At 58.8% G+C, this 23,943-nt stretch overlaps 1 protein-coding gene across 3 annotated transcripts in view; it reads left to right on the forward strand.

Moving 5' to 3' along the window:
* The window catches only part of ABCA2 (ATP binding cassette subfamily A member 2), a 140,000-nt gene that overhangs the window by 64,945 nt on the left and 51,112 nt on the right, over positions 1-23,943 (forward strand). For 2 of the 3 annotated variants that reach the window (XM_073313792.1, XM_073313793.1), the window contains exons 4-17: positions 317-483; positions 2,223-2,350; positions 3,515-3,619; positions 5,672-5,857; positions 6,243-6,461; positions 8,966-9,288; positions 11,162-11,321; positions 12,727-12,855; positions 13,515-13,682; positions 14,331-14,427; positions 15,538-15,711; positions 15,826-15,928; positions 16,330-16,444; positions 22,963-23,153. In XM_073313792.1, coding sequence (XP_073169893.1) covers positions 317-483; positions 2,223-2,350; positions 3,515-3,619; positions 5,672-5,857; positions 6,243-6,461; positions 8,966-9,288; positions 11,162-11,321; positions 12,727-12,855; positions 13,515-13,682; positions 14,331-14,427; positions 15,538-15,711; positions 15,826-15,928; positions 16,330-16,444; positions 22,963-23,153 — 2,265 coding nt within the window. The remainder of the gene's footprint in view (positions 1-316; positions 484-2,222; positions 2,351-3,514; positions 3,620-5,671; positions 5,858-6,242; positions 6,462-8,965; positions 9,289-11,161; positions 11,322-12,726; positions 12,856-13,514; positions 13,683-14,330; positions 14,428-15,537; positions 15,712-15,825; positions 15,929-16,329; positions 16,445-22,962; positions 23,154-23,943) is intronic. The other variant, XM_073313794.1, reaches the window with a different exon arrangement.

The following is a 23,943-nucleotide window of genomic DNA, read 5'->3' on the forward strand; positions in this document are numbered from 1 at the left end:
TCAGGGGCTTGGCTGAATTCGAGATGAGCTCTGCTGCCCAGCAAGTCTCAGCCCCACAGTGTCCGGCAGGGACAGGGTGGAGGGGGTAGCTGTGTGCCTGGGGGTGTGCAGGGAGGCTGGCCCCTTGCGGGGAGGAGGGATCTCCCCTGAGGACACACATGCTCCACCAGTGACCCTCACCCTGGCAGCCCATTTGCATTCCTCCCCACTAGTCGTCAGCCTGGCCAGTGCCTGGCAGAGGCCCTGCCCCCCACGTACCCCCTCTCACAGCCCATCCTTGGTCGTGCTAAGGCCCCTCCTCTCCGCTCTCCCCCAGCGTGACCCAGCTCCTGGAGCGGCTCAATGAGGTGGTGGAAGAGAGCAACCTGTTTGATCCGCAGCACCCTGGGCTGGAGGAGGAACTGGAGTCCCTGCGGCGGCAGCTGGAGTCCCTCAGCAAGAGCGAGCCCAGCTCCATGGAGACCCACTTCGACAGCCGGGCAGGTAGGGCCAAGGCTGTGGGCCGAACCCATGCCCACGGCCCCGTGGGAGCTGGCTGGGGTGTGGCAGGGCCGGGGGTCAGGCCCAGGCAGGGATCTGGCAGCGGGAGCTGGGTGAACCCGGGAAAGAGCAGCATTGCCATTTGCAGAGCCGTCACGCGGGTGGCCCCGCAGCACGGGGTCCAGGCCCCTGTGCGGGTGGCTCGGAGCCTCCCCGCAGCTCAGGGTGTCGGAGCCAGGGCCCATTTCTGCAGCGCTGTCATTGCATCCTGGTGTGGGGAGCTGCCTACAGTTTTGGGGCGGGACAGGGATGCAGCCATCTCTGGATCGTTTTGTGTCTCCTGGTCTTGGGTGTGAGCAGGGAGGGCTGGGTGTGTGTGTGTGTGGGGGGGAGCCCCATTCTGTCAGCCGCACTGCCAGGGTCCCTTGGCCGCTGCCGACCTGAGAGGTGGCTCCAACACTTGGGCTTCTCCCATTGTGCTCCCTGGGGCCTGGTTGTGGATCCTGGAGCCTGAGCGAGAGCTTGAGGGGCTGTAGTGGTGGCAGCAAAGCCCTGGGACAGGGTCCGCCTAGCTGATTGTCACGTGCCCCCAGCGGGTCTGGAAGGGTGACCTTTAAAACTATGGGGCAAATTGGGGCCTGGCTGGTGTTTCGCCAGGCCTTGAACACTGGCAGTTAACGTGCTGGCATCCACTCCTTCCCGCCCCACATCCGGACCAGGGGCACTTCTCCCTGAGACCTGTTTGACTGACCCAGTGCCACTCCCCTCAGGAGCCTTCCCCAGGACAGTCTGGCCCCTTGGGCTGGGCAAACCACGGGCAGCTAAACATCCTCTCGCAGATCAGCCTCTGTCCCAACAGTGGCGTCCCGGCTGCTGGCTTCTCATGCGGGGCTGTCACAGCTGCTGTCGAGGAGACACGACTCGTTCTTCGTGCCCGGGGGCTGGTCACATAAGCCACATGGAGTTGTGTCTGTGTCCCTCGCTCATGCAGAGTTAGACGGGCCAAGGGTTCACTGCAGTGCCCGTGGCTCTTACCCTCCTTGCGGCCGTTCCAGGGAATGTTTCACTTGCACAGAGCAAAGGAAAGGGGAACTGAGGATCCTTGTCTGAACAAAGCATCTTGGAGGCACTTCCCTGTGTGAGAGCCTCCCTGTGGGAGTGACTAGCACTGCTGCGCTGTACCCAGCTCTGGCCCTGGTTCCCAGGTCCCTGAGGCTTTGCTGCCTGCTCTGGGCCTGCCCAGGCCAGGAGAACAAGGTGAGCTTAGCCCATGCATTGGCTAACAAGATGTAAAACAGCACCAACTGCAGGCAAAGATGACGGCGTTTACATTGGGATTGTTATTTATTAGGTGTATTACGGTAGAGCCGAGGAGTCCCAGCCATGGACCAGGACCCCATTGTGCTGGGCGCTGTGCGGACACAGAGCAGAGAGACCGGCCATGCCCTGTCAGCTGGCATGGTCAATCCTAAAGGGACACCTAGGACTGGCCATGATCAGTGATTACCTTTTGAAAGGGGTAAAGACTAGGTGGGGGTTCAAAACCTGCTAGCAAGCACATCTTAGAGCCCTACCAGCTCTCTTGGCGTGCCCAGTGCGACCGGCTCTCAGGATTCAGCTCGGATGGGCCCAAGCATGAAATCTCCCCCGCACATCTGAGCAGTGCCCAGCCCCGGCCCACATGTTCGGTGGAGGGCAGCACAAGCCTCTAACGTCACGGTGTTTCTCTTGCTTCCCACCAGCGTCTCGCTTCACACTGGGCTCCGCAGTGAAGGACCAGAGGGAACTTCATCGCTTCCTCACTCGGAACCTCTCCCTGCCCAACGAGACGGCCCAGCTGCTGCTCAGCTCCAACATCAACCTCAAAGAGGTAAGTGCCTGCCCGGGGAACCCCTCTCTGAGAAGCACAGCCACACGGTCATGGGGCTGGAGGGCATGAAAGGCCGGAAGGCTTGATCCTGCCAGGTGCTGAGTACCCACACCTGCCTGCCGACGGGAGTTGCACTGGATCAGTCAGGCTCAGGCCTCCTCTCTGTCAGATGCTATACAATATCTGTGGTGGGCACACAGCACCCATCTAGCCAATCGATGGGCTTGGGCACCAGGGACGGGCAGGGGTTACGCAGTGTGATCCCTGGGCTAGGACAGTGATACATCGTGCTTTCCCTTGCTTTCGGACCCCAGGCAAGGGTGAGGGAGCATAGCGAAGGCTAAGATCTTGTGGCAGATCATGGTGGTCACGTAATTTGTGAATTTGAATCAAGTCCATGAGAGCTTGGAAGTGGCTGGAAAGCCACATTTGAGTAGCTCCCAAACCGGGTGGCACTGCGAGCTGGCGCACAGGGTCCCAACGCCACTCCGGTTTGGGAGCTGAATTGGTCTCGCTGTGGTGCAGTGGCTTGTTCTCAGGCAGTCGGAGTCACAGAAACTCCTTGGCTTCTTCCTGAGCCTTGCTCCCTGGCTTCCCCCTCTGCTGCCTTGTGACTCACCTCTCCTTCATAGCCACAGGCTGAGACCTCCTGCCTTGGGGGCACTGGGGCAGCGGAGCTCTGTCCGTGCCAACCAGATTAGCCAGACAGGGGAAGGGCATGCCCCAGGAATGAGCCCAGGGCTGGGAATCCAAGAGGTGTAGGCGAAGGGCTGGTTCTGCAGCAGCAGTGGAGAGGGCTCCCAGTAGCCAGCCCCCCTGCCCAGTACCGGCCAGAGCTTCACTCAGCGATTCCTGCATCCAGCCCAGCAATGTCAGGCTGAGCTAGGCCAGGAGACACCTCGGCTTGGTTTACAGATGTCCGACAACAGGCTCCTCCTCATGCTCAGGCCAGTCGTTCTGATGGTTACCTACCCTCCCTGTTACAGACGCCCTTCTAATTTCTAGTCTGAGTTTGCATCGCTTCAGCTTCCAGCCACTGGCTCTCGTTCTACCTTGGCCTGGTGGGTTAGACCCCCTCCTCCCCCCCCCCCGGGTCTCAGTAATCTCCTCCCGCGGCCGTCCCTGCAGACGGTGATGGTCTCTCTGCACGCTCTCCCCTTGCAGGTATATCGCCTGTTTTTCGGCTCCGCGCCCGCCTCGGTGGACAATGCCCACGAGAGAGAGCCCTGGGACCGGTTCAGTGCTGGGGAAAAGATTCTCCAGCTGGAGGTGAGGAGAGAGGTGGGGGGTGGGGGTGGGGGGAATGCATGAGAGGGCTTGAGCTGGGGCACGCTGTCTGAGGAGATCCTGACACTGGAGTCGGGGGGATGGCCGGAGCAGAGGAAGGTTAATGGGGGCAGCAGAACATCTGGGACCTCGCGGGCCCAGGAGTGCTGGATCGGCCATTTATCGCCCCGTGCTCACCAAATGGGCAGCTCTCCAGCCCAAGACACCTCTTGCTGCGTGGCTCTGCTGCCTGCCTGGGTCTCCTGCCAGTCCCCTGCTTCTGTCCCTACGCTGGGAGCCAGGACACTGCAGGGAGGCTGGGCCAGCCCTTATTTCAGCTCTGGAAGGGACTCCCAGAGGCACTAAAACCTGGGGAAAACAAAATCCACCAAAACAAATGCTAGCCCCCCGCATGCCCTGCTTGGCTGTGGGTCTCGGAAAGGAAACAGGTGAGACTGTCTGACTCGTGTCACTCATGAGCGCGGAGAGTCCCCTGCCCTGCTCTTGTCTGAGGGGCCAGGGAGAAGGCTGCGTGATGGCAGGGGAAGCAGGAAGAGGGCTGGACGCGTGGTGGGGCTGGAGAGGGACAGGAAGTGGCCTGGCTGCGTGACAGTGTGGCTGGGTGTGGGGGAAGGCTGTGTGGTGGTGTGACGGGGGGGACGGGCTGCCTTGCGGTTGGGAGGGAAGAGGGCAGGCTGCGTGGTGCTGGAGCTCGGGGGAGAAGAGGGCTGACTTGGTGGGGCGGGAAGAGGGTTGGCTGTGTGGCGGTGTGGCAGCTGGGGGTGAGGAGAGGGCTGGCTGTGGTGGCGGGAGGATGAGGGCTGGCTGCCAGGGGTGGGAAGAGGGCTGGCTGTGGGGGGGAGGGGGGAGAAGGGGGAAGAGGGCTGGCTGCGGGGGGGTGCAGCGGCTGGGGGTAAGGCTACGTGGTGGCTAGGGCTTGCTTGGCAGTACTGTCTCCCTACCCGCCCCACACCAGCACTGTTCCTTTCCTGATTATCACAGTCCCCAGGTAGCTGCAGCCCAGAGCAGGTCCCTGCAGCACCCACCCCTCTGCTTTGCAAAGGGCACTGGGCACCCTTCAGTACAGGGGCCGGGATTGGGGTACCCCATTGCCCTGCCCTCAGTGCAGTTGTGTGCAGCAGGGCAGTGGGATGGGGGATGGCTACGGAGCCTTTCCCACTGGCCCCATTCCAGTCCGGTCCAGGCTCTCTTTCAGTCACTGCTACCCCCAGGCAGCCTGTGTTGGAGGGCTCGCTCGTCCCAATTAGGCCCGAACCCACGCTGCTGGGACCAGGACTCTTCTCCTTCCCCTCCCCCCCAAGAGAATGGCTGCCCCAGAGGCTCTCACAGGCAGGGGCTCTTACCTGGATACAGTTGGGGAAGACGGAGGTGCCTGGGCCCACTGGACAGATCCCCCCACCCCCCCGCCAGGCACTCCTGACTGTTCCCTCCCCGCCTTCAGCCGATGCTCCCAGTCCACGAGGATGTCTCCTTCCCCATCAGCCCCTGCGGACTTATCCATGCCACCACGTCACATCACCCTCTCCCTAAATCCCCATCCCGTCTCCCCTCCGTTAGCCCCTAGCTCTCCCTGCACCCCATCGCTCTTTTACATCTTTCCCCTCGGACCCAGGCCCTCTCCTTCCATCGAATGATGCCATATGCCCCACCCTATCCCTGTCCCCAGACTCCTCTGGCATCCCCTACCCCTGAAGGTCTCCAGGGCCCGTTCCCTGCAATCTCCCCTTCTCTGTGCCCCCAAGGCCCCCTGGGTCATGTCCCCCTTTCCATCCTTCTCCAAGCTCTCGTTTTACCTGCCCCAGTGGTCCCCCTTCCCCTGTCTCTCCTGAGGTCCCTTTGTCCCACACCTGCTGCTGGCCAGGCCTCGAGGCTGAGGGAGCGAAGATGCTGCTGTTCTTCTCTGGCCAGCTAGAAGTTTGGGGGACATGTGGGCCTCTTGTTAGTGCCCCACGGGGCCTTCTTCATTCCACACCCTGCCAGGGATCTCACCTCCTGCCCCAGTCCCCTCACCTCCTCTCCCCCTGTCGGTTCCAGGAGAGCCTCCTGGGCGGGTGGAGAAACTTGGAAGACGGGCTGATCCACAGGGCCCTGCGCGACCCCAAGAGATCCACCCACAGGCAGGCCCTGCTGCACCTCCTGTCCCAGGCCCTGGGTCTGGCCGGTGCCCCCTCCGAGGCCTCTGCTTCCTACAGCCCCCAGGCCTTTGTGAAGGAGATGGAGGTGAGGGGCTGCGAGCGGTTTTTGGGGGCAGACTCTGGTGTGATGGCTGTGTGTATTCCCTAGACCCCACGCTGGAGGGGACTCACCCCCTCCGGCTGGGACTCCTGCCCCCAGAGTGTCTCTGGCTGGGATTCCCCACTGCTCCCTGCTGGCCTATGGGGCTCTCTGGCTGGAGTCTCCATCCTTCCCATGTGAAGGACATGCCCAGAGTCCGAGCAGAGCTGGGAACAGATCCCTGCCTGGCACTGTGCCCTGCTGCCTGGGCAGGAGGGGAAAGCGAGGGGCTGCTCAGAATACAAGGATCCCCCTGCTTTTTGGAAGAGTCTGGCTGTCCCAGCCCAAGCCATCCCAGGCAGCGAGTGACAGCATGTCCTCTCTCCCACAGAGCATCCTCTTCACGCCATCGGTGCTGGAGCACCTGACCTGTGACCAGGATCAGGAGGAACTGAAGCAGATCCTGACTGTCCCTGAGAGCCGGCAGACCTGGCTGCAGGCCTACCGGGCCACCGTCTGCAACGGGAGCACCAGCATCCGCCGGGAGCACTTCACACAGCTGGGCATGGAGCTCAAGGAGCAGCTGGACGTGCACGAAGTCGTCAGCAGGGTAAGTGGCACCTCTGCCTGGTGGAGGGGGGAGAGTGTCTGCGGCTGCCCTGCTCTGACACCTGGGCCTGCCCTGCTGGCGGGGGAAGCTGGGTACGTGCCTTGCCCTCTGCCAATCTGCTCCCACCTTGCCAGAAGATGGCATAAGGATTCAGAGCCCTCCATCCAGGGACGTGATCTACTGGGCTCAAGTCATCAGCTCCATGAACTTGCAGCCCCCAGGCATCAGCTGTCCTGGCCAGGTCACAGGTAGTGCTTGTTCCAGCTGATCTCCCTCTTGCCAGCTGGCACTCAGTCACCAGTTCCTGGATCCACCCTCCGCCCGCGCCCGCTCAGCCGGGTGGGCTTTGAGTGTGCCTGCTAAGCCAGCATATATGGGTGGGTTCAGACCTCGGGGGCAGAGCATTCTGCAGGCCAGGGTCCCCTGTGGATGGCACTCCACCACCAGCCCCAGCCCCCTGGATAAGGAGGGATCATTGAGCTGTCGGCAAACACTGCTGAGACTCCTATTGCAAAGTCAGAGGCTTAGGGGCCCTGTGCTCTACACCCCAGACCTCCCTCCCCCCAGCTCCCCTCCTCTGCCCCCCCAAGCCAAGGTAGCTCTTGCTGTTCCTGGCCCACCTCCCTCCTGCCTGGCTTTGCCCTCCCCAGTCTGATATTTCATAGATTCATAGATATTAAGGTCAGAAGGGACCATTATGATCATCTAGTCTGACCTCCCGCACAATGCAGGCCACAGAATCTCACCCACCCATTCCTGTGATCAATAGCTCAGACATAGGTGAGTGGTTTAAGTCCTCAAATCATGGTTTACCGCTTCACTTGTACCATGGTTTACCGCTTCACTTGTACCTCCTGCCTCTGGGGCGGAGTTTGCAAAGGGCCCATTCATCCTTTGCCCCAGCTGCTTGGCCTCTGCCTGCCCCAGTGCTCACCATGTGCAGACGCAGAGCTGTTCTGTTGGTCGGGGTTGGTTTGCTGGGGTGTCTCGGATCTCTCCTGAACGCAGTGCAGCCACTGCCCTCCTGGCTCCCGGATCTTAGCCAGTTCAGGGAATGGGGCCATGCCTAGGGGATGTTGTCCCTGTCCCATAGACCAGCCCCCTTTATTTGCAAGGGAATCCACTCTCCTTCTCTTTCAGCTGTCCCAGAGCCCTGGTCCATCTCTCCAAGCCATTCCCTCGCTCCCGGGGGGCTTCAGGATCCTGGGAGGAGATAGTGACTGGAGAGCATTGTCACTTCCACTCTTGGGCATGGCGAGGACTTAGCAGAGCTCCGTCCCACAAGCACCATCACTCGATATCCCTGGGAACAGCCCCACTTGTGGGCATGCGCTCCATGAGTATTCCAGGCACCTGTCCCAGGCCCTGGCCACCAGTGCAGCTGAGGGGTGCAGCTCTCCCCATGTGGCGTGCTCAGTGCTGACTTGCTTTCTGGCATCAGTGAGGGCAGGAATTGCACCCAGGAGTCTCCAGTCCCAGGTGCCATGGGGTCCCTAGGGAGGGGATGGCTGGGGCACTTAACATTATTCAGTTTATTCACCTCTGTTATGTGTGGCTTCTTCCAATTCCGGCTCACTTGGGAGAGCTGCTGGAGCAAGGGAACCAGTGCTGACATGCCCTTGCAGCAGGGCCTGGGCACAGTGAATGTGCCAGAGAGGCGAATAGAATCCCACCGGGTGCTTACCGAGCCTTTCCTAGAAAAACGGCAGAGCCCTACTCAGGGTGCCTGGGTGCAGGGAGCCCAGCTGCTCCACAGACCCACATCCTCTTGCTGAACAGGGTCGTTGCACAGTGCCTGCTGTGTTAATTACACTGGCTACTGTCTCTGCCTGTCAGCAGCGGGCCCCCGTTGGCTTTAGGGGATGCAGCAAATGGCCTGGCCCGTACAGTGAGCCTGCCACCTGGAGTGAGGCACCTTGCCATGTGAAGTCGGGCCATGGAGGCTTGGCAGGTGTCGGTCACCTTGGGCATGAGCCTGAGGCTTCCTGGTGTTTTCCTACAGCTGCTTATGCCCGTTGCGAATGCACAAGGCCACTGTGATGTGTTTCCATAGAGCTCCCCTGACGCACAGCGCAAGGGGAATGGGGCGTCTCAGGGCAAAGGGAATGGGCCACTGGCTTGCAGATGGTTGCAGATAAATGGGACCCTTCCGTGTGACAAGTAGCCCACTCTGGGGGGTGCTGGAGGGAGCAGATGAGGGGCAGTAGGTGGAGGCTGTGGGAGGAGGAGGTGTGAGGCCAGGCAGAGTGCTGACGGAGTTGAATGTAGGAAGCCAGTGACAGCGTGGGAGGCTGGATGGATGGGGGTCCAGGGCTGTGGGGACAGCAGCCCAGGCTCTGGGAAGCACAGCCTGTATCTGTGATGGACCACGTGTATTTCAAGCCAGGAGGGCATTTCCTTGGCTCTCTCCTGACTGGACTCCTTGGCCCTGGTAACTGCTGGGAGAGCAGGACCCATGGGCACCCAGCGCTGCTGCTGAACCTCTCCCGCCCTTGGCTTTGCAGCTCAAGCTGGATGAGGTGAACAGCACAGCGGCCCAGCACCGGCTTCACGCCCTCCTGGAGGACCTGGTGGAGATGGAGAAGGTTCTGAAGGACGTGGACATCCTCTCGGCTCTGGCCAAGCTGCTGCCCCAGGGCGCCTGTACCAGCAAAGCACCCCCACCCGCCACCAACAGCACCAGCTGGGGTGGCAACTTCACCGCCGGCGCCAACTCCACCACGGAGGAGGGCGACAGGGAGCCCGTGGGAGAGAACCCCCAGGGCCAGTGCTCAGCCTTCGTGCAGCTCTGGGCAGGACTGCAGCCCATCCTGTGCGGGAACAACCGGTAGGAGCTGCCAGGCGGGTGCCCCTGTCCCTGGGATGAGGGGAGCAAGGGAGCCCGGGGCTGCAGTAACTGAGGACACAGGGTAGGAGCAAGGTCCCTTGGCAGAGACGGCCCAGGGGTGGGGGTGGCATGAGTGGGATCACGGGGAAGCTGCAGGTTAAGACCAAGCTCCGTTATCAGGGCAGGGAGGGGTGGGAAACTCCTCCTTTGGGAAGAGAGAGCAGGGGTCAGTGCACTAGGCCCAGATGGTCCATTTCCACCCCCCTGTGCCTGCAGCTGGCTTGGGCCCAGACACAGGGAGGTAGCCTAGGCCATGGTAGCAGGGCTGCTTTGGGAGCTGGCCAGCCGGAGAGGCCAGGTCAGCCCGGGCCTCAGAGCTGGCACCCCCTCTCCCTGGCAGGGCGCCCTCCCACCACGGAGCGCAGTTGGTGAGCAAGGCCGCGTGGGGAAAGCCAGGCCGGCTGCTGCCCATGCCAGGGGTAGAGAAAGGGCATCCATCCCCAGAGCTCTCCATCCAGCCCTTCCCTGCAGCACTCCCATCCCCCACACGAGTCCGTGTGCGTGATGCCGGCTGTTGCCCGAGTGGGTCTGCACATCCTGCCCACGTGTCCTTGGCTGTGGGAGGGTTTCCAGGCTGCCACGGCACAGCTCGCACTGCACCAATCCCATGGCGTCTCCCTGACTCACCAGCGTGTGAGTCGGTGTGAAACCGTGCTTGGGCCCCTCGTGCACTGGCCCCTGCACAGCATGGAACGTGCAGGGGTCAGCAAAGGGAGTGCCCCCGAGAGCGGGGCGGGGCGGGGCAGGACCAGTTTGCCCAGGGGCGGAGCAGGTTGGTGTAGCTGCCCTGAGGGGCGCAGGAGATGACCGTGGAGTATCACTGGTCGGGTAGGGGAGCGGTCCAGACAGGGCTCGGTACCAGGCCTCGCCTTGTGCTGCTGTGGGACCCAGCAGCGGATTAATGATTTTGCCGCCCCAGGCCCTGAAATAATTGCCGCCCCCCCCGCCGGCGGCAGCCCCCTGCCCCAGCTCACCTCCGCTCCGCCTCCGCCTCCTCCCCTCTCCCCGCTCCCTGCCAGGGCTTGTGCGCGAAACAGCTTCTCGCGGCTTGGGGGGGAAGGGGGGAACGCGGCACGCTCAGGGAGGAGGCAGGGCCGGGGCGGGGATTTGGGGAAGGGGACCAATAGAGGCAGGGAGGGGGTGGAGTTGGGGCGGGGACTTTGGGGAAGGGGTTGGCATGGGGGCGGGGAAGGGGTGGAGCTGGGGCGGCGCCAGGGGCGGGGAGGCATGAGCACCCGCCGGTGCCGGGGGAAGTTGGTGCCTCTGGCTGCTCTTACAGATTTGCCACCCCTGCAAATTTGCTGCCCTAGGCCTAAGCCTTGTTGGCCTAGGCCTGAATACGCCGCGGGTGGGACCCCCAGGCATGTGCCAGGACTGGAATGCTTGGCAGGGTCCTTGCCAGGTCCCCCCACGATGTACACATGGGGCAGTGGGTTTCGTGAGCGCCCTGTACGCAACGGCACCTACTCTCCAGAGGGACCTCGAGCTGCAGATCCAGTTGCCCCACAGAGCGGGGGCCTCTGCCTTGGTGGGTGGGGGCGCTGGGGTGACTGAAACGCCGCCTCCTTCTGCAGCCTGGCTGGCTGTCAGAGCCCTCCATGACACGGAGGGTGGAGGAAGGCTCCTCATGCCAGGTATTCGCTGAGGGTGCGGGCTCCCTGCCATGACCCTGCTGCTGGCACGTTCCCCTTTGCTGCGGGGTTGAAGTTCTGGTCCCCAAGGTGCATTGGCAGCGCCTTGCGCGGCTCCCCCGTTGGGCCTCAGGGACGGCCCCTCTGGCCCCAGGACTGACCCGGCGTGGTTCCCTTTCCAGCACCATCGAGCCTGAGGCCCTGAAGCAGGGCAACATGAGCTCCTTGGGCTTCACCAGCAAGGAGCAGCGTAACCTGGGGCTGCTGGTGCACCTCATGACCAGCAATCCCAAGATCCTTTACTCGCCCGTCGGGACGGAAGTGGACAAGGTCATCCTGAAGGTGAGGGTGCTGGCCGGCCCAGATGGGCCTGCACAGGGCGGCCTGGCCTGCTGGCCATCAGACTCTAAGCCCTGCTTCTATTGAGGGGTCCCCTGGAAGCCCCTAAGGTCTCAAAGTCCATGGCTAGCCGGGGTGGCTCTGAGCAGCTCTCTGGAGAGCAGCTTGTGGCAGGCAGCAGCGCTTAAGGAGCCGGGTTTAATGGATTGCTCCAGCCCTTGAGCTGTGCCATGGAGCCCTGGGGGCCCATTGAGCTCTGCCTTGGAATCGGTAATTAAGGCTCAGTGACTGAAGGCAGCATGCAGAAGGGGAGAGGGAAGGTATTTTCCCTTCCTCCAGCTGAGTTGCTGCTGGAGGCTGAGCAAAGTGTGACTGTGGGCTCGTTGTAACATCCGCAGCTGTTCTGGGCTGCGTGGCAGCCAGCCAGGGTGGTTTCCAGCCCAGTGCCGCAGGCTGCTGGCCCTCTTTGGCCTGTAGGTGACACCTCGGAAGCCGGGTGTTCATTTCCTTTGTGGTTTCCTCTGACATCACCGGTCCCAGCGCCAGGCACACGACAGGAAAGTGCATGATGCCAGCCCAGGGCCAGTTCCCTGCATGAGGCTTGTTACACCCAGGCAGTGAATGGCAGAGGCCAGCGAGAAGAATGCTGGTTTAGCAGCATTGCGTACCTGCTTTGCACACAGGTAAATGCCCAGGCAGAGAGGAATTAGGTCCCAGGGTCCCATCTGGAGGCCAGCTGCATCAGTGCCATTCACTATCGGCGACCGGGCAGGCCTTGTCTGGGTTACAAGAGTTGTGCTGATTTAATTACATTGGTTTTAAAGTGACCTAGTTAAACTGGTGAGGGCCCCTACCATAGATGCATTGAAGTGGGTTTAACCCTTGCTTAGACTGGCTTAGTATTGTCTGTGTTCTGACAATGCCTACAGGCCAGGACCACATGCTCCAGTCCCCGCCCCCAGGAGCTGGCAGCGTAAGAACAGACTAGACAACTTACTGACGGCAAAGCCGGGGAGCACAAGGGAAAGGGGATATGCTGCCCAGCGGGACAAGCCGGGAGCACAGCCAACTGGCTGCCTCCCATTGTCCACAAATGAGTGAATGATGCTAAACCGATCCGGCTGAGGGTCAGGCCAATTTAAAGGCGTGTCTCCACTTGAAAGTGAATTTGGATTAAGAGTGGGGGTGAATTTCAAGTGCAGTAGCTACTCTGGAGTAATGCCGTGTGTGTCTGCACTGGTTTGACTTGTCCAGCTCTCCCTGCTGCGTATGGGTCCTTAACCCTGCTCTTGTGGGAGCCTTAATGACCTGGGCACCATACTGGTCCCAGTCCCAGGCATGCAGTGGGCCAATCGTCTCCCATTGCCTCCATGTCCCCTGCCATCTCCACTCCCCTCTCTCCCCACAGGCCAATGAGACCTTTGCCTTTGTCGGGAACGTGACTCGCTACGCCCAGGTCTGGCTGAACATCTCCTCCGAGATACGGGGCTTCCTGGAGGAGGGCAAACTGCAGCGACGGATCCGCTGGCTTCAGGAGGTGCTTGCGGGCCGGGAAAGGGGAGGAATGGGTTTGGAGCGAAGCCAATAGACGGCTCTCATCTGGGTGCGGGACTGTTGGGGAGGGCTGTCTCCCCTCAGCCTGTCAGCTCCCAGACTTTGTATCCAGTCTCGGGGGCGGGAGCCAAGATTCTCAGACCGGGGTGTCAGTGCTGAGTGACGCAGTTTGACCATTCAGATGCCTAGTTATAGTAACATTACAGAACAGGGAAGGGAGAGATGTCTTCTGGGCCCCTTCCCTGCTCCTGGCTTACTGAGGCTGGCTGGCTGCCTCCAGCTGCCCCGTGACCAGTGCACCAGATGCCAGGGCACATGCCCTATGCTGGGCACTTGTCTCTGTATTGCATCGGCATAGCAATTCAGGGCCCGATTGCCCACAGCCCTGCTTTGTTCCTGATGGCCGTGCAGGGCTGTGTAAAGCGCCCCTGCTGATGAGAGCAAGGGGGGCGGATAGGAAGGTGTTTGCACGGTTGCAAATGATGGTGCACGGCAGGGGGAGTGGGCCCCACCCCATGTGAGTTGTGCAAGTAGCACCAAGAGGAGATGGGGTGAGGTATGGAAGCCCCTCAGCTCCTCTGCACCATTTCATCCTTTCTTTCCTCGGTCTGTCTCTCTCCCTGGGCCTATCCTTCTCCCCAGTTCACCAATGACCTCCACAAGCACCCCGAGATCCTGAACGCCTCGGACAACAACCTCCTCCGCAGCTTCATCGACAGCAACTTCTCGCTGCCCAATGCCAGCGCTCTGCTGCAGCAGCTGGACACCATCGACAATGCCGCCTGTGGCTGGATCCAGTTCATGGCCAAGGTGCGGGCCACGCAGCCTCTTGGCGCCAAGCCTGGGTCCTGCCAGGCTGCCCAGGAATGCTGGGAGGCCCTGCTGCCTCTGTACCGGGGCTCGTCTAGGGGGCCTTGTAGTAGCTGGGTGGTCTGTACCCCCCTAGGATCCCCTGGAACCACAAGTTCAAATCCTAGCAGGTCTGACTCAGCCCTTCCTTGCTCTAGTTTGCTGTGCCAGGACCTTTACCTGAGGCCGCTGTGTGTGGGCCTCCCAGAGCACTCTGCCGAAGAGTTAGGGCGTAGCTGGTAATGGAGGTGAATGCGGGGTAGATCCAAGTGCCTTTGGCAGGGCTGCTTGCAGGACTCCCCTTGGTGGCCAGCCGCAGCTACGGGGAGCCCCGTCCTGATGGAGTAGGACCTGGGTGCGCAGAGAGGTGGCTATGGCTGTGCACTGGCCCCAGGGCTGGCAATGCACTCTGCTCGGGCTCAGGCTGTCTCATCAGTGCTCCCTGTTTACACCCCATCCCGGGGCAGTGTTTGGATGCAGCTGACTGAGAGGGAGTTTGGGACAGCGGCCACGGGAGTGTGCCCAGGAACGCCCCCCGCAGGGCAGCAGGAGCACGGGGAGCTGTTCCTGGGCAGTGGGGGGTCTCACGGGGCCTTTCCCTCCCGCCAGGTCAGCGTGGACATCTTCAAGGGCTTCCCTGACGAGGAGCGCATTGTGAACTACACGCTGAACCAGGCGTACCAGGACAACGTCACGGTGTTTGCAAGTACGTCCCAGCCCCGGCCTTGTGCTTTCCTTCCCTCTCCTCTCTCCGGTCACTGGGCCACACTTGGTTCCTCTCCCTTGTCATCTCAGGGCATGTCCATTCACCATCCTGCTGACTTGTAAGCTTGGAAACCAACCCCCCGGCTTTGTCTGTCTGCTCTGGGCCCAGCCAGCTGCCGTGGGCTTTGAGCCCAGCACTTCCAGATCCGTGGGTTTGGATTTTGGGGCTTACTGGGGCGCCTGAGTGCAGCAAGGCCCATTTGCTCAGCCACCCCATGGCCTCAGCTAATACTAGGCCCTGGTTTCTGGGAACCAGCTTCACTGCAGCTCCCCCTTTTGTTAGAGCCCCTCATGGGAGTGGGGTTTGGGGCTCATGTTGCTCCGTGTCTCAGCCAGACCCAGCACTGCTGGGAGCACCCATCCCCCATGGGGCTCAGGCAGCAATTGTAGCAGTCCCTAGGGAGGCTGGCAGGATCAGCCGATCCCTCCCCTAGGTCTGTCTGTCGATCCCTGCTGTGTTTGCGCTTGCAGCATGTGCAGGAGGCTGGCAACCTAAGGGGATCATGTGTGTGCCATGAGCAGGGAGTGCACGCTGGCCGGTGGCCTGTACAAATGCTAGCCGGCGGGCTGCCCTTTGGGCAGGTCACTCATTTCAGATACAAGGAATCCCCCCCAATAATCCCCATGTGTATTGTCCATAGCAGGAACAGAAGGCACTATGGGAGAGAGCAGGAGACTGGTCTTGGCCCTACCACTAACTTGCTGGGTGACTTTGGGCTAGTCACTGAACTGCTCCGTGCCTCAGTTTCCTCAACTATAAAATGAAGGAAGCTCTCTTAAGGTGGCTCCGGGTCTTAATGCAAAGGCCTGTGAGATGCTCCTCTTCTCCTGTTCTGGATTCTCGCTGCCCCCTCGCGTGGGGTCTGATCTGAAGCTCACTGAGGTCAATAGGACCCCATTGATTCTTTGGGTAATGCCCTCGGTGCGTGGGCTGCCCGCTTGGGTCCCAGAGGAGTGAGTGTGCCCTCCCTGCCCCGGAGTACGCTAGCCCCAGAGCTGGCAGGGAGAGGAAGGCCCCAACTTCAGCGCTCTGAGCATGCTCTTCCCTCAGGTGTGATCTTCCAGACCAACAAGGATGGCTCCCTGCCCCCCCACGTGATGTACAAGATCCGGCAGAATTCCAGTTTCACCGAGAAGACCAACGAGATCAGGCGGGCATACTGGCGCCCGGGCCCCAACACGGGCGGGCGCTTCTACTTCCTTTACGGGTTCGTGTGGATCCAGGGTGAGTGGCCTGGGTTCCTCCTGCCAGCAGCCTCATAGCAGCACCCATGGCACCCTCTTGATGAGTGGCACCGTCCCTGCCCCTCGCTGACCTGGGCTCTTCTGTCTCCCTCAGACATGATGGAGCGAGCCATAATCAACACCTTCGTGGGCCACGATGTGGTGGAGCCCGGCAACTATGTGCAGATGTTCCCGTACCCGTGTTACACCAGGGACGAGTGAGTTACGCCAGGAGTGGGTGAGGGGGGAGAACGACAGCGGGAGTGTCGTGCCATGTCACGGGGGCGCTGCAGGGACCTGACACACCAATCCCAGTCCCTGCCTCTCCCCTGGGCAAATACCTTACTAGGCCCAAGTGGCCTCCAGCAGGAATTGCCTGGGCGCCAAACTGAAATGGAGACAAGGCCCCAGCCCAGGCAGTGTGGCGAGAACTTGGCCGTGACGTTTCGGCACGGTGCTTGGGGCTGAGGGAGACTGGAGCAGAATTGGTGGGCCCCTATTCCACTTCCTTCCCCTCCCACCAGCGAGGGTTGGTGCAGGGCTCCCTGTCGCCCCAGACCCACATGGGGAGGCTGGCCAGCAGGGCGCTCTCATGGTGCTTTGCTGCTCTCTTTCCCAGTTTCCTGTTCGTCATCGAGCATATGATGCCCTTGTGCATGGTGATCTCCTGGGTCTATTCGGTGGCGATGATGATCCAACACATTGTGGCGGAGAAGGAGCATCGGCTGAAAGAGGTGGAGACCCCCAAGCACCTGCAGGCAGAGCAATGGGGTGCTGGGATTTAGTGTCCCTCTTGGGACCTGCTGGGATGGCAGGAAGCGGCGGGGAGGAAGGGAGATGGTTGACCGCGCAATCCAGTTGCGTGGAGGAAAGCAGGAGAGGAGCACTGCCCATGCCCGTCGTGGCATAGGTGGGACCACCCGCTGGGCCCTGGTTGTCTAGCTGTGCTCTGTGGAGGAGTGAGGCTGGCTCCACCTCTTTGCTTCCAGCGGCTGTGTTGCAATTGCAATGCAAGACGCTAAGGGACCAGGAAGTGCCTTTGTGATGTAACCTTTCCCACGTCAGCAAGTGCTGGCCCGGCACAGAGATGTTACGGGACCCTGATGGGGTGATGTCTGTGCCATTGTGAGCAATGGGTAGGTGCCTGGTAGGACATTTTCCACCCATGGGGACGTTTGTGGACCCCTGAGTGAAACGTTACAGGGAAAGCCCTGGGGCCTGATTCTCTCCCCGGTGTAAATTGGGGTAACTCCATTGAAATTGGTGTAAAATGAGAGCAAGCGAGAGGAAAGACAGACCCATGGTTGCTTCCGTTCTCCAAACCAGAGCACAAGAGGCACGGTTCCACGGGTGAGACTCCCAGGGATGGGTTTGTCCCCTACTAATCACTCTGAGGCCGAGGCGTGCTCTGTAGTTCCCCGGCTCACTGCAGGCCCTTGTCATTAACTGCCAAGGACCCTCTGCAGCAGTAACACAGCATGGGCCTTAGGACCAAGGTGTCGTTCTCCGGGTCTCCAGAGCTGGATGGTACCACAGGGATATTTCCAGCTCTAGGTGCCCGCGCAAACATCCTAAAGCAGCAACGTTCCAGCGTGACCCCTGCACTCGGAGCCAGCCTGGCTCTCAGGGAGCAGTGGGATCGCACTGCTGGCTTGTGGGGGGACAGCCCTGCTTGGTGACAGGAACAGAGGAGCCGACGGGGTCTCTTCTACCTCAGACACTGAGGATCCTGTTTCCATGCCCCCTCCCTGTTCTCCCCATCGCCTGGTTTCTGCTCCAGGCGAACAGCAGCGCTTTGTTCCTTGGCTGGCACTGGGTCCCCGCAGAGCAGAGCCTGGCTGCAGGAGCAGAGAGGGTTCCGGTGGCAAACGAGAGCAGGCTGAAGGCGCTAGGGCGCAGTGCCAGGCACAGCAGGCTATCAATCCTGGGCAATGTGAGACCAGCCTGCCTTTGCCAAGTTCAGGAGTAGCAGGCTTCTGTAGAGGGCTTTTCCCGTCCCTGTTGGATGCTCTAGTGAGCAATGCAGATGCAGCAGAACGGACCATAAAGGCTCCCAGCCCGAGCCTCTTGCAGCCCTGCTCACTGATCTGCTTGTGCATGTTCCCAAGGTCTCCTGATTGGGATTCCCACAAGGAAATCAGCGGTGCCCTTGCTAGCCAGACACACTGCTTCCCTGGCATTGAGATTTTTGGCATCCCACAGGGCTCTGCCGGGGCTGTGAATTGTCCTTCCCTGAGCACCCCATCAGCTACCCATCCCATCCCTTCAGTTTGGTTTAGCCTGCTTTTACCTACAGTGCCAGCACCCGGCTCATGGACCCATGCAGATGGGCCACTTCAGAGCTGCCTGACGGGAATGGACCCCAGAGCCTCTCCCCACATCACTTTGGGGGAGTGCCGCTCAGGCCTGCACTCTGCACTCGGGGCCATCACTGGGCCAGACCAGTCTTTCTGAGTGCATGGGCTCTCTCATCCAGCATGAAGCCTGCCCCTCTGCCTGCCAGGCTGGCCTGCTGCCAGGGCCCAGGCTGAGGGAATCTGTGCCCGCCCACCTTGGCAGGAAGCTGGGAGACCCTGCACAGAGGCAGCACAGGCTGGGTAGTTTGGGAGCCAGAGAGAACCACAGGGTCTGTCGGTGTCCTGCAACCCCAGCCCTTTTGAGCCATTACCCACAAGCCCTGTCTTGTCTGGGCCCCAAGGGACAGTGCTGTCTCTCTTACAGGGACAGCTGGGCTTAGGCAGGCTGAGCAAGGAGAGTGGGTGGCTTTTCTCTCCCATAAAAGCTGTGGCCTTCTCTGCCCTACTGCAGGATCTGAGTTAACACGGGACAGGACCCAACTCCCTCCAGTTCCTTGGCTGCTGAAGGAGCAGAGAGTTCTACGCATTCTCTGAGCCATCAGTGCTTCCCTTGCCCTGGCGTCATCCTTTGTTCCCCTTTGGGGGTGTCCCTGATCCACAGGATCAGTGCAGTGGCCCCAGCTTTAGAAGGGTCTCTAGGAGGAACCCCCTCAGTGTGCCAGTCCCCCTAGGGGGTCTCGCTTTTCCTACAGGGTAAGCCACGTGACTTCACCGCCTCCTTAGACTGGACCTCTGGGCCTGCAGCACCCCTGCTTCCCACCATGAGCCCCGTTCAGGGAGTCCAACTGAGACAGGCCCCAATGGAGACTTATCCACTCTTTGAGGATTGATGCACCTTGCCCAGCATTTGCAGTGACCCTCACACAGCGTTGTCAGAACAGTCGGGTTATTCGTTAACTGGAACGCAGCGTGGGGCGTCCTGAAGGTAGCACAGAGATGAAGGTTAAGAATAGTCCATTCTGGTCAGCCCAAAGCCCAGCCAAGCTGTAGTGAGCTCCATTGCTCAAGCTCTGTCTCTCCATCTGATTTCCTTTGTCAAACTTCAGGTGAGAGCCCCGACTGCCTCTAGCAGCCAACACTTATCCCCTCCCACCTACCCAGTCCCTTGTTCCTGAGCTGGGGAGATGCTGCTCAGCCCCTGCTGAGAGGCGGGGAAGTCTATATCTCTCTGGGGCCTTGGTTGCTAGGTATCAATGTCCAGGCAATTAAATTTGCCATTGTCTTGTCAGAGGCTCCATTGATAAGGGAACCCAGATCCAGACAGCCAGGTGACACCCATATCTATGTCTCTTTCCCCGCTATGAGAGCAAACAGCCCTTTCTCACCCCTTAGGTAACAATGCAGCACATGGGGAAACTGAGGCACACACAAGCTTCATACAACATACTACAAACAATTCCCACTTCATCACAGGGGCCATAGCATCAAAGAATCGTAGGACTGGAAGGGACCTCGAGAGGTCATCTAGTCCAGTCCCCTGCACTCATGGCAGGACTAAGTATTATCTAGACCATCCCTGACAGGTGTTTGTCCAACTTGCTCTTAAAAATCTCCACATCCTCTCTCGGCAATTTATTTCAGTGCTTAACCACCCTGGCAGTTAGGAAGTTTTTCCTAATGTCCAATCTAAACTGCCCTTGCTGCAATTTAAGCCCATTGCTTCTTGTCCTGTCCTCAGAGGTTAAGAAGAACAATTTTTCTCCCTCCTCCTTGTAACAACCTTTTATGTACTTGAAAACTGTTATCATGTCCACTCTCAGTCTTCTCTTCTCCAGACTAGACAGACCCATTTTTTTCAGTCTTCCCGTATAGGTCATGTTTTCTAGACCTTTAATCGTTTTTGTTGCCCTTCCCTGGACTTTTTCCAATTTGTTCACATCTTTTCTGAAACGCGGCGCCCAGAACTGGACACAAGACTCCAGTTGAGGCCTAATGAGAGCAGAGTAGAGCAGAAGAATTACTTCTTGTGTTTTGCTTACAACACTCCTGCTAATACATCCCAGAATTATGTTTGCTTTTTTGCAACAGCGTTACATTGTTGACTCATATTTAGCTTGTGGTCACTATGAACCCAAGATCCCTTTCCGCAGTACTCCTTCCTAGGCAGTCATTTCTCATTTTGTATGTGTGCAACTGATTATTCCTTCCGAAGTAAAGTATTTTGCACTTGTCCTTATGAAATTTCATCCTATTGACTTCAGACCATTTCTCCAGTTTGTCCACATCATTTTGAATTTTAGTCCTATCCTCCAAAGCACTTGCAACCCCTCCCAGCTTGGTATCGTTCACAGACTTTTTAAATGTACTCTTTATGCCATTATCTAAATCATTGATGAAGACATTGAACAGAACTGGACCCAGAACTGATCACTGCAGGACCCCACTCGATATGCCCTTCCAGCTTGACTGTGAACCACTGATAACTACTCTCTGGGAACAATTTTCCAACCAGTTATGCACCCACTTTATAGTAGCTCCATCTAGGCTATGTTTCCCTAGTTTGTTTATGAGAAGGTATCAAAAAGCTAACGTCAAGATATACCACATCTACCACTTTCCCCATATCCACGAGGCTTGTTACCCTGAAAGCCATCAGGTTGGTTTCACATGATTTGTTCTTGACAAATCCATGCTGACTGTTACTTATCAAAATTATTATCTTCCAGGTGTTTGCTTGCTTAATTATTTGCTCCATTATCTTTCCGGGTACAGAAGTTAAGCTGACTGGTCTGTAATTCCCCGGGTTGTCCTTATTTCCCTTTTTATAGATGGGCACTATATTTGTCCTTTCCCAGTCCTCTGGAATCTCTCCCATCTTCCATGACTTTTTGAAGATAATCACTAATGGCTCAGATATCTCCTCATTCAGCTCCTTGAGTATTCTAATCTAGGATGGATTTCATCAGGCCCTGGTGACTTGAAGACATCTAACTTGTCCTAGTGATTTTTAATCTTTCCCTATTTTAGCCTCTGATCCTACCTCATTTTCACTGGCATTCAGTATGTTAGATGTCCAATTGCTATTAACCTTTTTGGTGAAAACTGAAACAAAAACGTCATTTAATGCTTCTGTTATTGTTTTTCCTCCCTTGTTTAGTAACAGGCCTACCCTGTCCTTGGTCTTCCTCTTGTTTCTAATGTTCTTGTAGAATGTTTTCTTGCTAAACTAGCTAGAGACATAAAGGGATAATCTCTCTTTGTGCCTTGGCCTTTCTAATTTTGTCCCTACATACCTGTGTTATTTGTTTATATCCATCCTTTGCAATTTGACCTACTTTCCACTTTTTGTAAGACTCTTTTTTGAGTTTCAGATCATTGAAGATATCCTGGTTAAGCCAGGGCTGTCTCTTGCCATACTGTCCATCTTTCCTACGCATGTTTCGGACAGTGAGAACAAACCGAACTGGGGAATGCTCCAGCTGTGCCCTCTGTCTGAGGGGCCTGCTTTGTTCCTCTAGCATTTTCCCATGAGCTGTGTCTCACATCGCCAGGAGGGCCTGGGTGGAAGCGTTGGGCTTCCCCCACACGGTGTCTGGGCCTTGTCTAGCACAGCCAAGCCTCATCTCAATTTCACGAGAAGCAGCGTGGTGATCAGCAGGGTTGCCGAGTGCTGGAGGGTGGGATCAGAGGGAACCTGTGTCGGAGAAACCAACAAGCCGGCAAAGCGTGAGCCGTACGGATCCTGCTCCATCCCCGCCAGAAACGGATGCCTGGATTGCAGTTCCTGAAGGGCTGCTGCCTACCCTGGAGAATCCACCTTTCAGTCACCTCATTGTCTCCATGACTGCCGTCTGCCCTCTCCCTGCTAGCTGTGGCGTTCCCCCCCCTCCGCCCCACACTCGTGTTCCCCGCGGGGGCTCGAGGCAGTTAGCTCACCCTCCCCAGGGGAGGTCGGTTTGAGTTCAGGCCATCAAACAAGCATTGCGCGGCTCAGTCTGCTTCCCCGGGCCCTGTGCTCTGCCTCGCTCACTCTCTCCAGCCAGGAGACTTTTACCGCCACTCCTGCTCTCTTGGCACCTCCCAGCTCCGCTTCGGGAGGCCCTGCTACAGCCGAGGGCTGAGCAGCCCCAGTGATGGGGACCGAAGAGTCCCGCTGCCTCCCAGCCCCCGCCGTGGATCAGTTCCTCCCCCACTCACCTTATCGTGGGGCCAAGAGCTAGGCAAGTCCAGAAAAGGTCTGGACCCTTATATGGAGCGGGAGAGAGCTCCGGCTGCAAGCCGTGGGGCTGCAGAGCAGTGGGTCTCATCACTGCCCCCTGCAGGGTCTCTTGCACCTCCCTCTGAAGCAGATGGCCAGAATTGGAGATGGACCCTGGGCTAGTGGACCTCTCGGTTTCCTGTTTCTTCTCCTGCTTCCCTACTGCTCCATTTGCCTGCCCTCGCTCAGAAGAATCCGGCTTCGCCAGCCAGGCCAGATCCAACCTGGCAATACTTTGGCAGCTAAAAGTCCAACCACAGTAATAAACCAGCAATCCCTTTGACCTCCAGAGACCGGCCAGTGGAAAATAAGAGCCACCCCAACCAAATCTCTAGTGCCACAGTCCCAGAATGACCCACTGGGCCCCTTGCTGTGCCCAGGGCCTGCCAGCCTCTGAGTGTTGGGGTCACAGATGGGAGCTGCGTGTTTCTCTCTCCTGCGCTACTGCTTTCCCCTTCTACCTGCCTGTGTTTTAAGAAGAAGCAGGATCAGACTCTAGTGCTTGAAGCTGAGAGTGACCAGCTGCACAGACCAGCCAGGGCCGCGGGACGTACTCTCGAGCTAGGCGCTTTCCCCTTAAGGATTTCTGGGTGCATAGGGAGAGGGAGGAATAAGCTGGCAAGGTGGGGACTTTTCCCATGGAACCAGCCCCAGTGCGGCCATGGGCTCTGATGGCGCATGGCACCATCTCTTGCAGGTGATGAAGATGATGGGCCTGAATAACGCAGTCCACTGGGTGGCCTGGTTCATCACCGGCTTTGTCCAGCTCTCCATCTCCGTCACCGCACTCACTGCCATCCTGAAGTATGGCAAGGTCCTGATGCACAGTGACGTCTTCATCATCTGGCTCTTCCTCGCCATCTACGCCGTGGCCACCATCATGTTCTGGTGAGCGCTGGCGGCTGGGGCGGGGCAGAGGATGTAACACAGCAGTGATGGCAGGGGGCCCAGAAGCTGGGACGAGTCAAGCAGCCAGAGGGGCAAGGGACCAGAGCAACGAGGCCTCTAGGCATGTGCTACCTGGGGCATGGCTGCTGTCTCTGAGCCTGGGGAGACTCCGGGTGGGCTGGGGTAGTGTGGTTAATTTGTTACTCTGGGGTTTGGATTCCATTTTGATCCAATGTGTGATTTCACAGTTTATAGCAAAGCCATAATGCTGGGGCCACTAGCGAGGGACCATGATCCAGAGAACTCCCAGAGAAGGGGAGCCATGGATGTAACCAGGGTCACCCCCGTGCTGCTCGCGCTGGGCCCCTCATTCCAGGAAGGCAACAATGGGTCATTGGGCTACAGCCCCAGCCTGAGCCCTGGGCACTGCCTGTTTCTGCGCCACCAACAGCAGGATTAACGGTGGTTCTGAGCAATGGGTAGCAGATGGGATCCCGGTACGGTCTGGGATCGTTTCGCAGCTAAAGGCCAGATAGTCCTCTAATGCTGGTGTAACTCCCAGGGCTTCCATGGAGCTCCTCCTGATTTACAGCAGTGTAATTAGAGGAGAATCGAGCTTGTGGACAATGCCACAAGCTCAAACCTCTGAGTCGCCGACTGATTTCTAGCATTGCCCAGTGGTTGGTGTAAAGGGGGCGGCAGGCTGACTGGCGGTGAGGAGCCTGCACCGTTGGGCTGTCGCAGGATGCAGGGATCGGCTGGCTTGTGGGCCGGTGGGAGTTATTTACGG

The sequence above is a fragment of the Lepidochelys kempii genome, chromosome 16, assembly GCF_965140265.1.
Source record: "Lepidochelys kempii isolate rLepKem1 chromosome 16, rLepKem1.hap2, whole genome shotgun sequence".
NCBI lineage: Eukaryota > Metazoa > Chordata > Testudines > Cheloniidae > Lepidochelys > Lepidochelys kempii.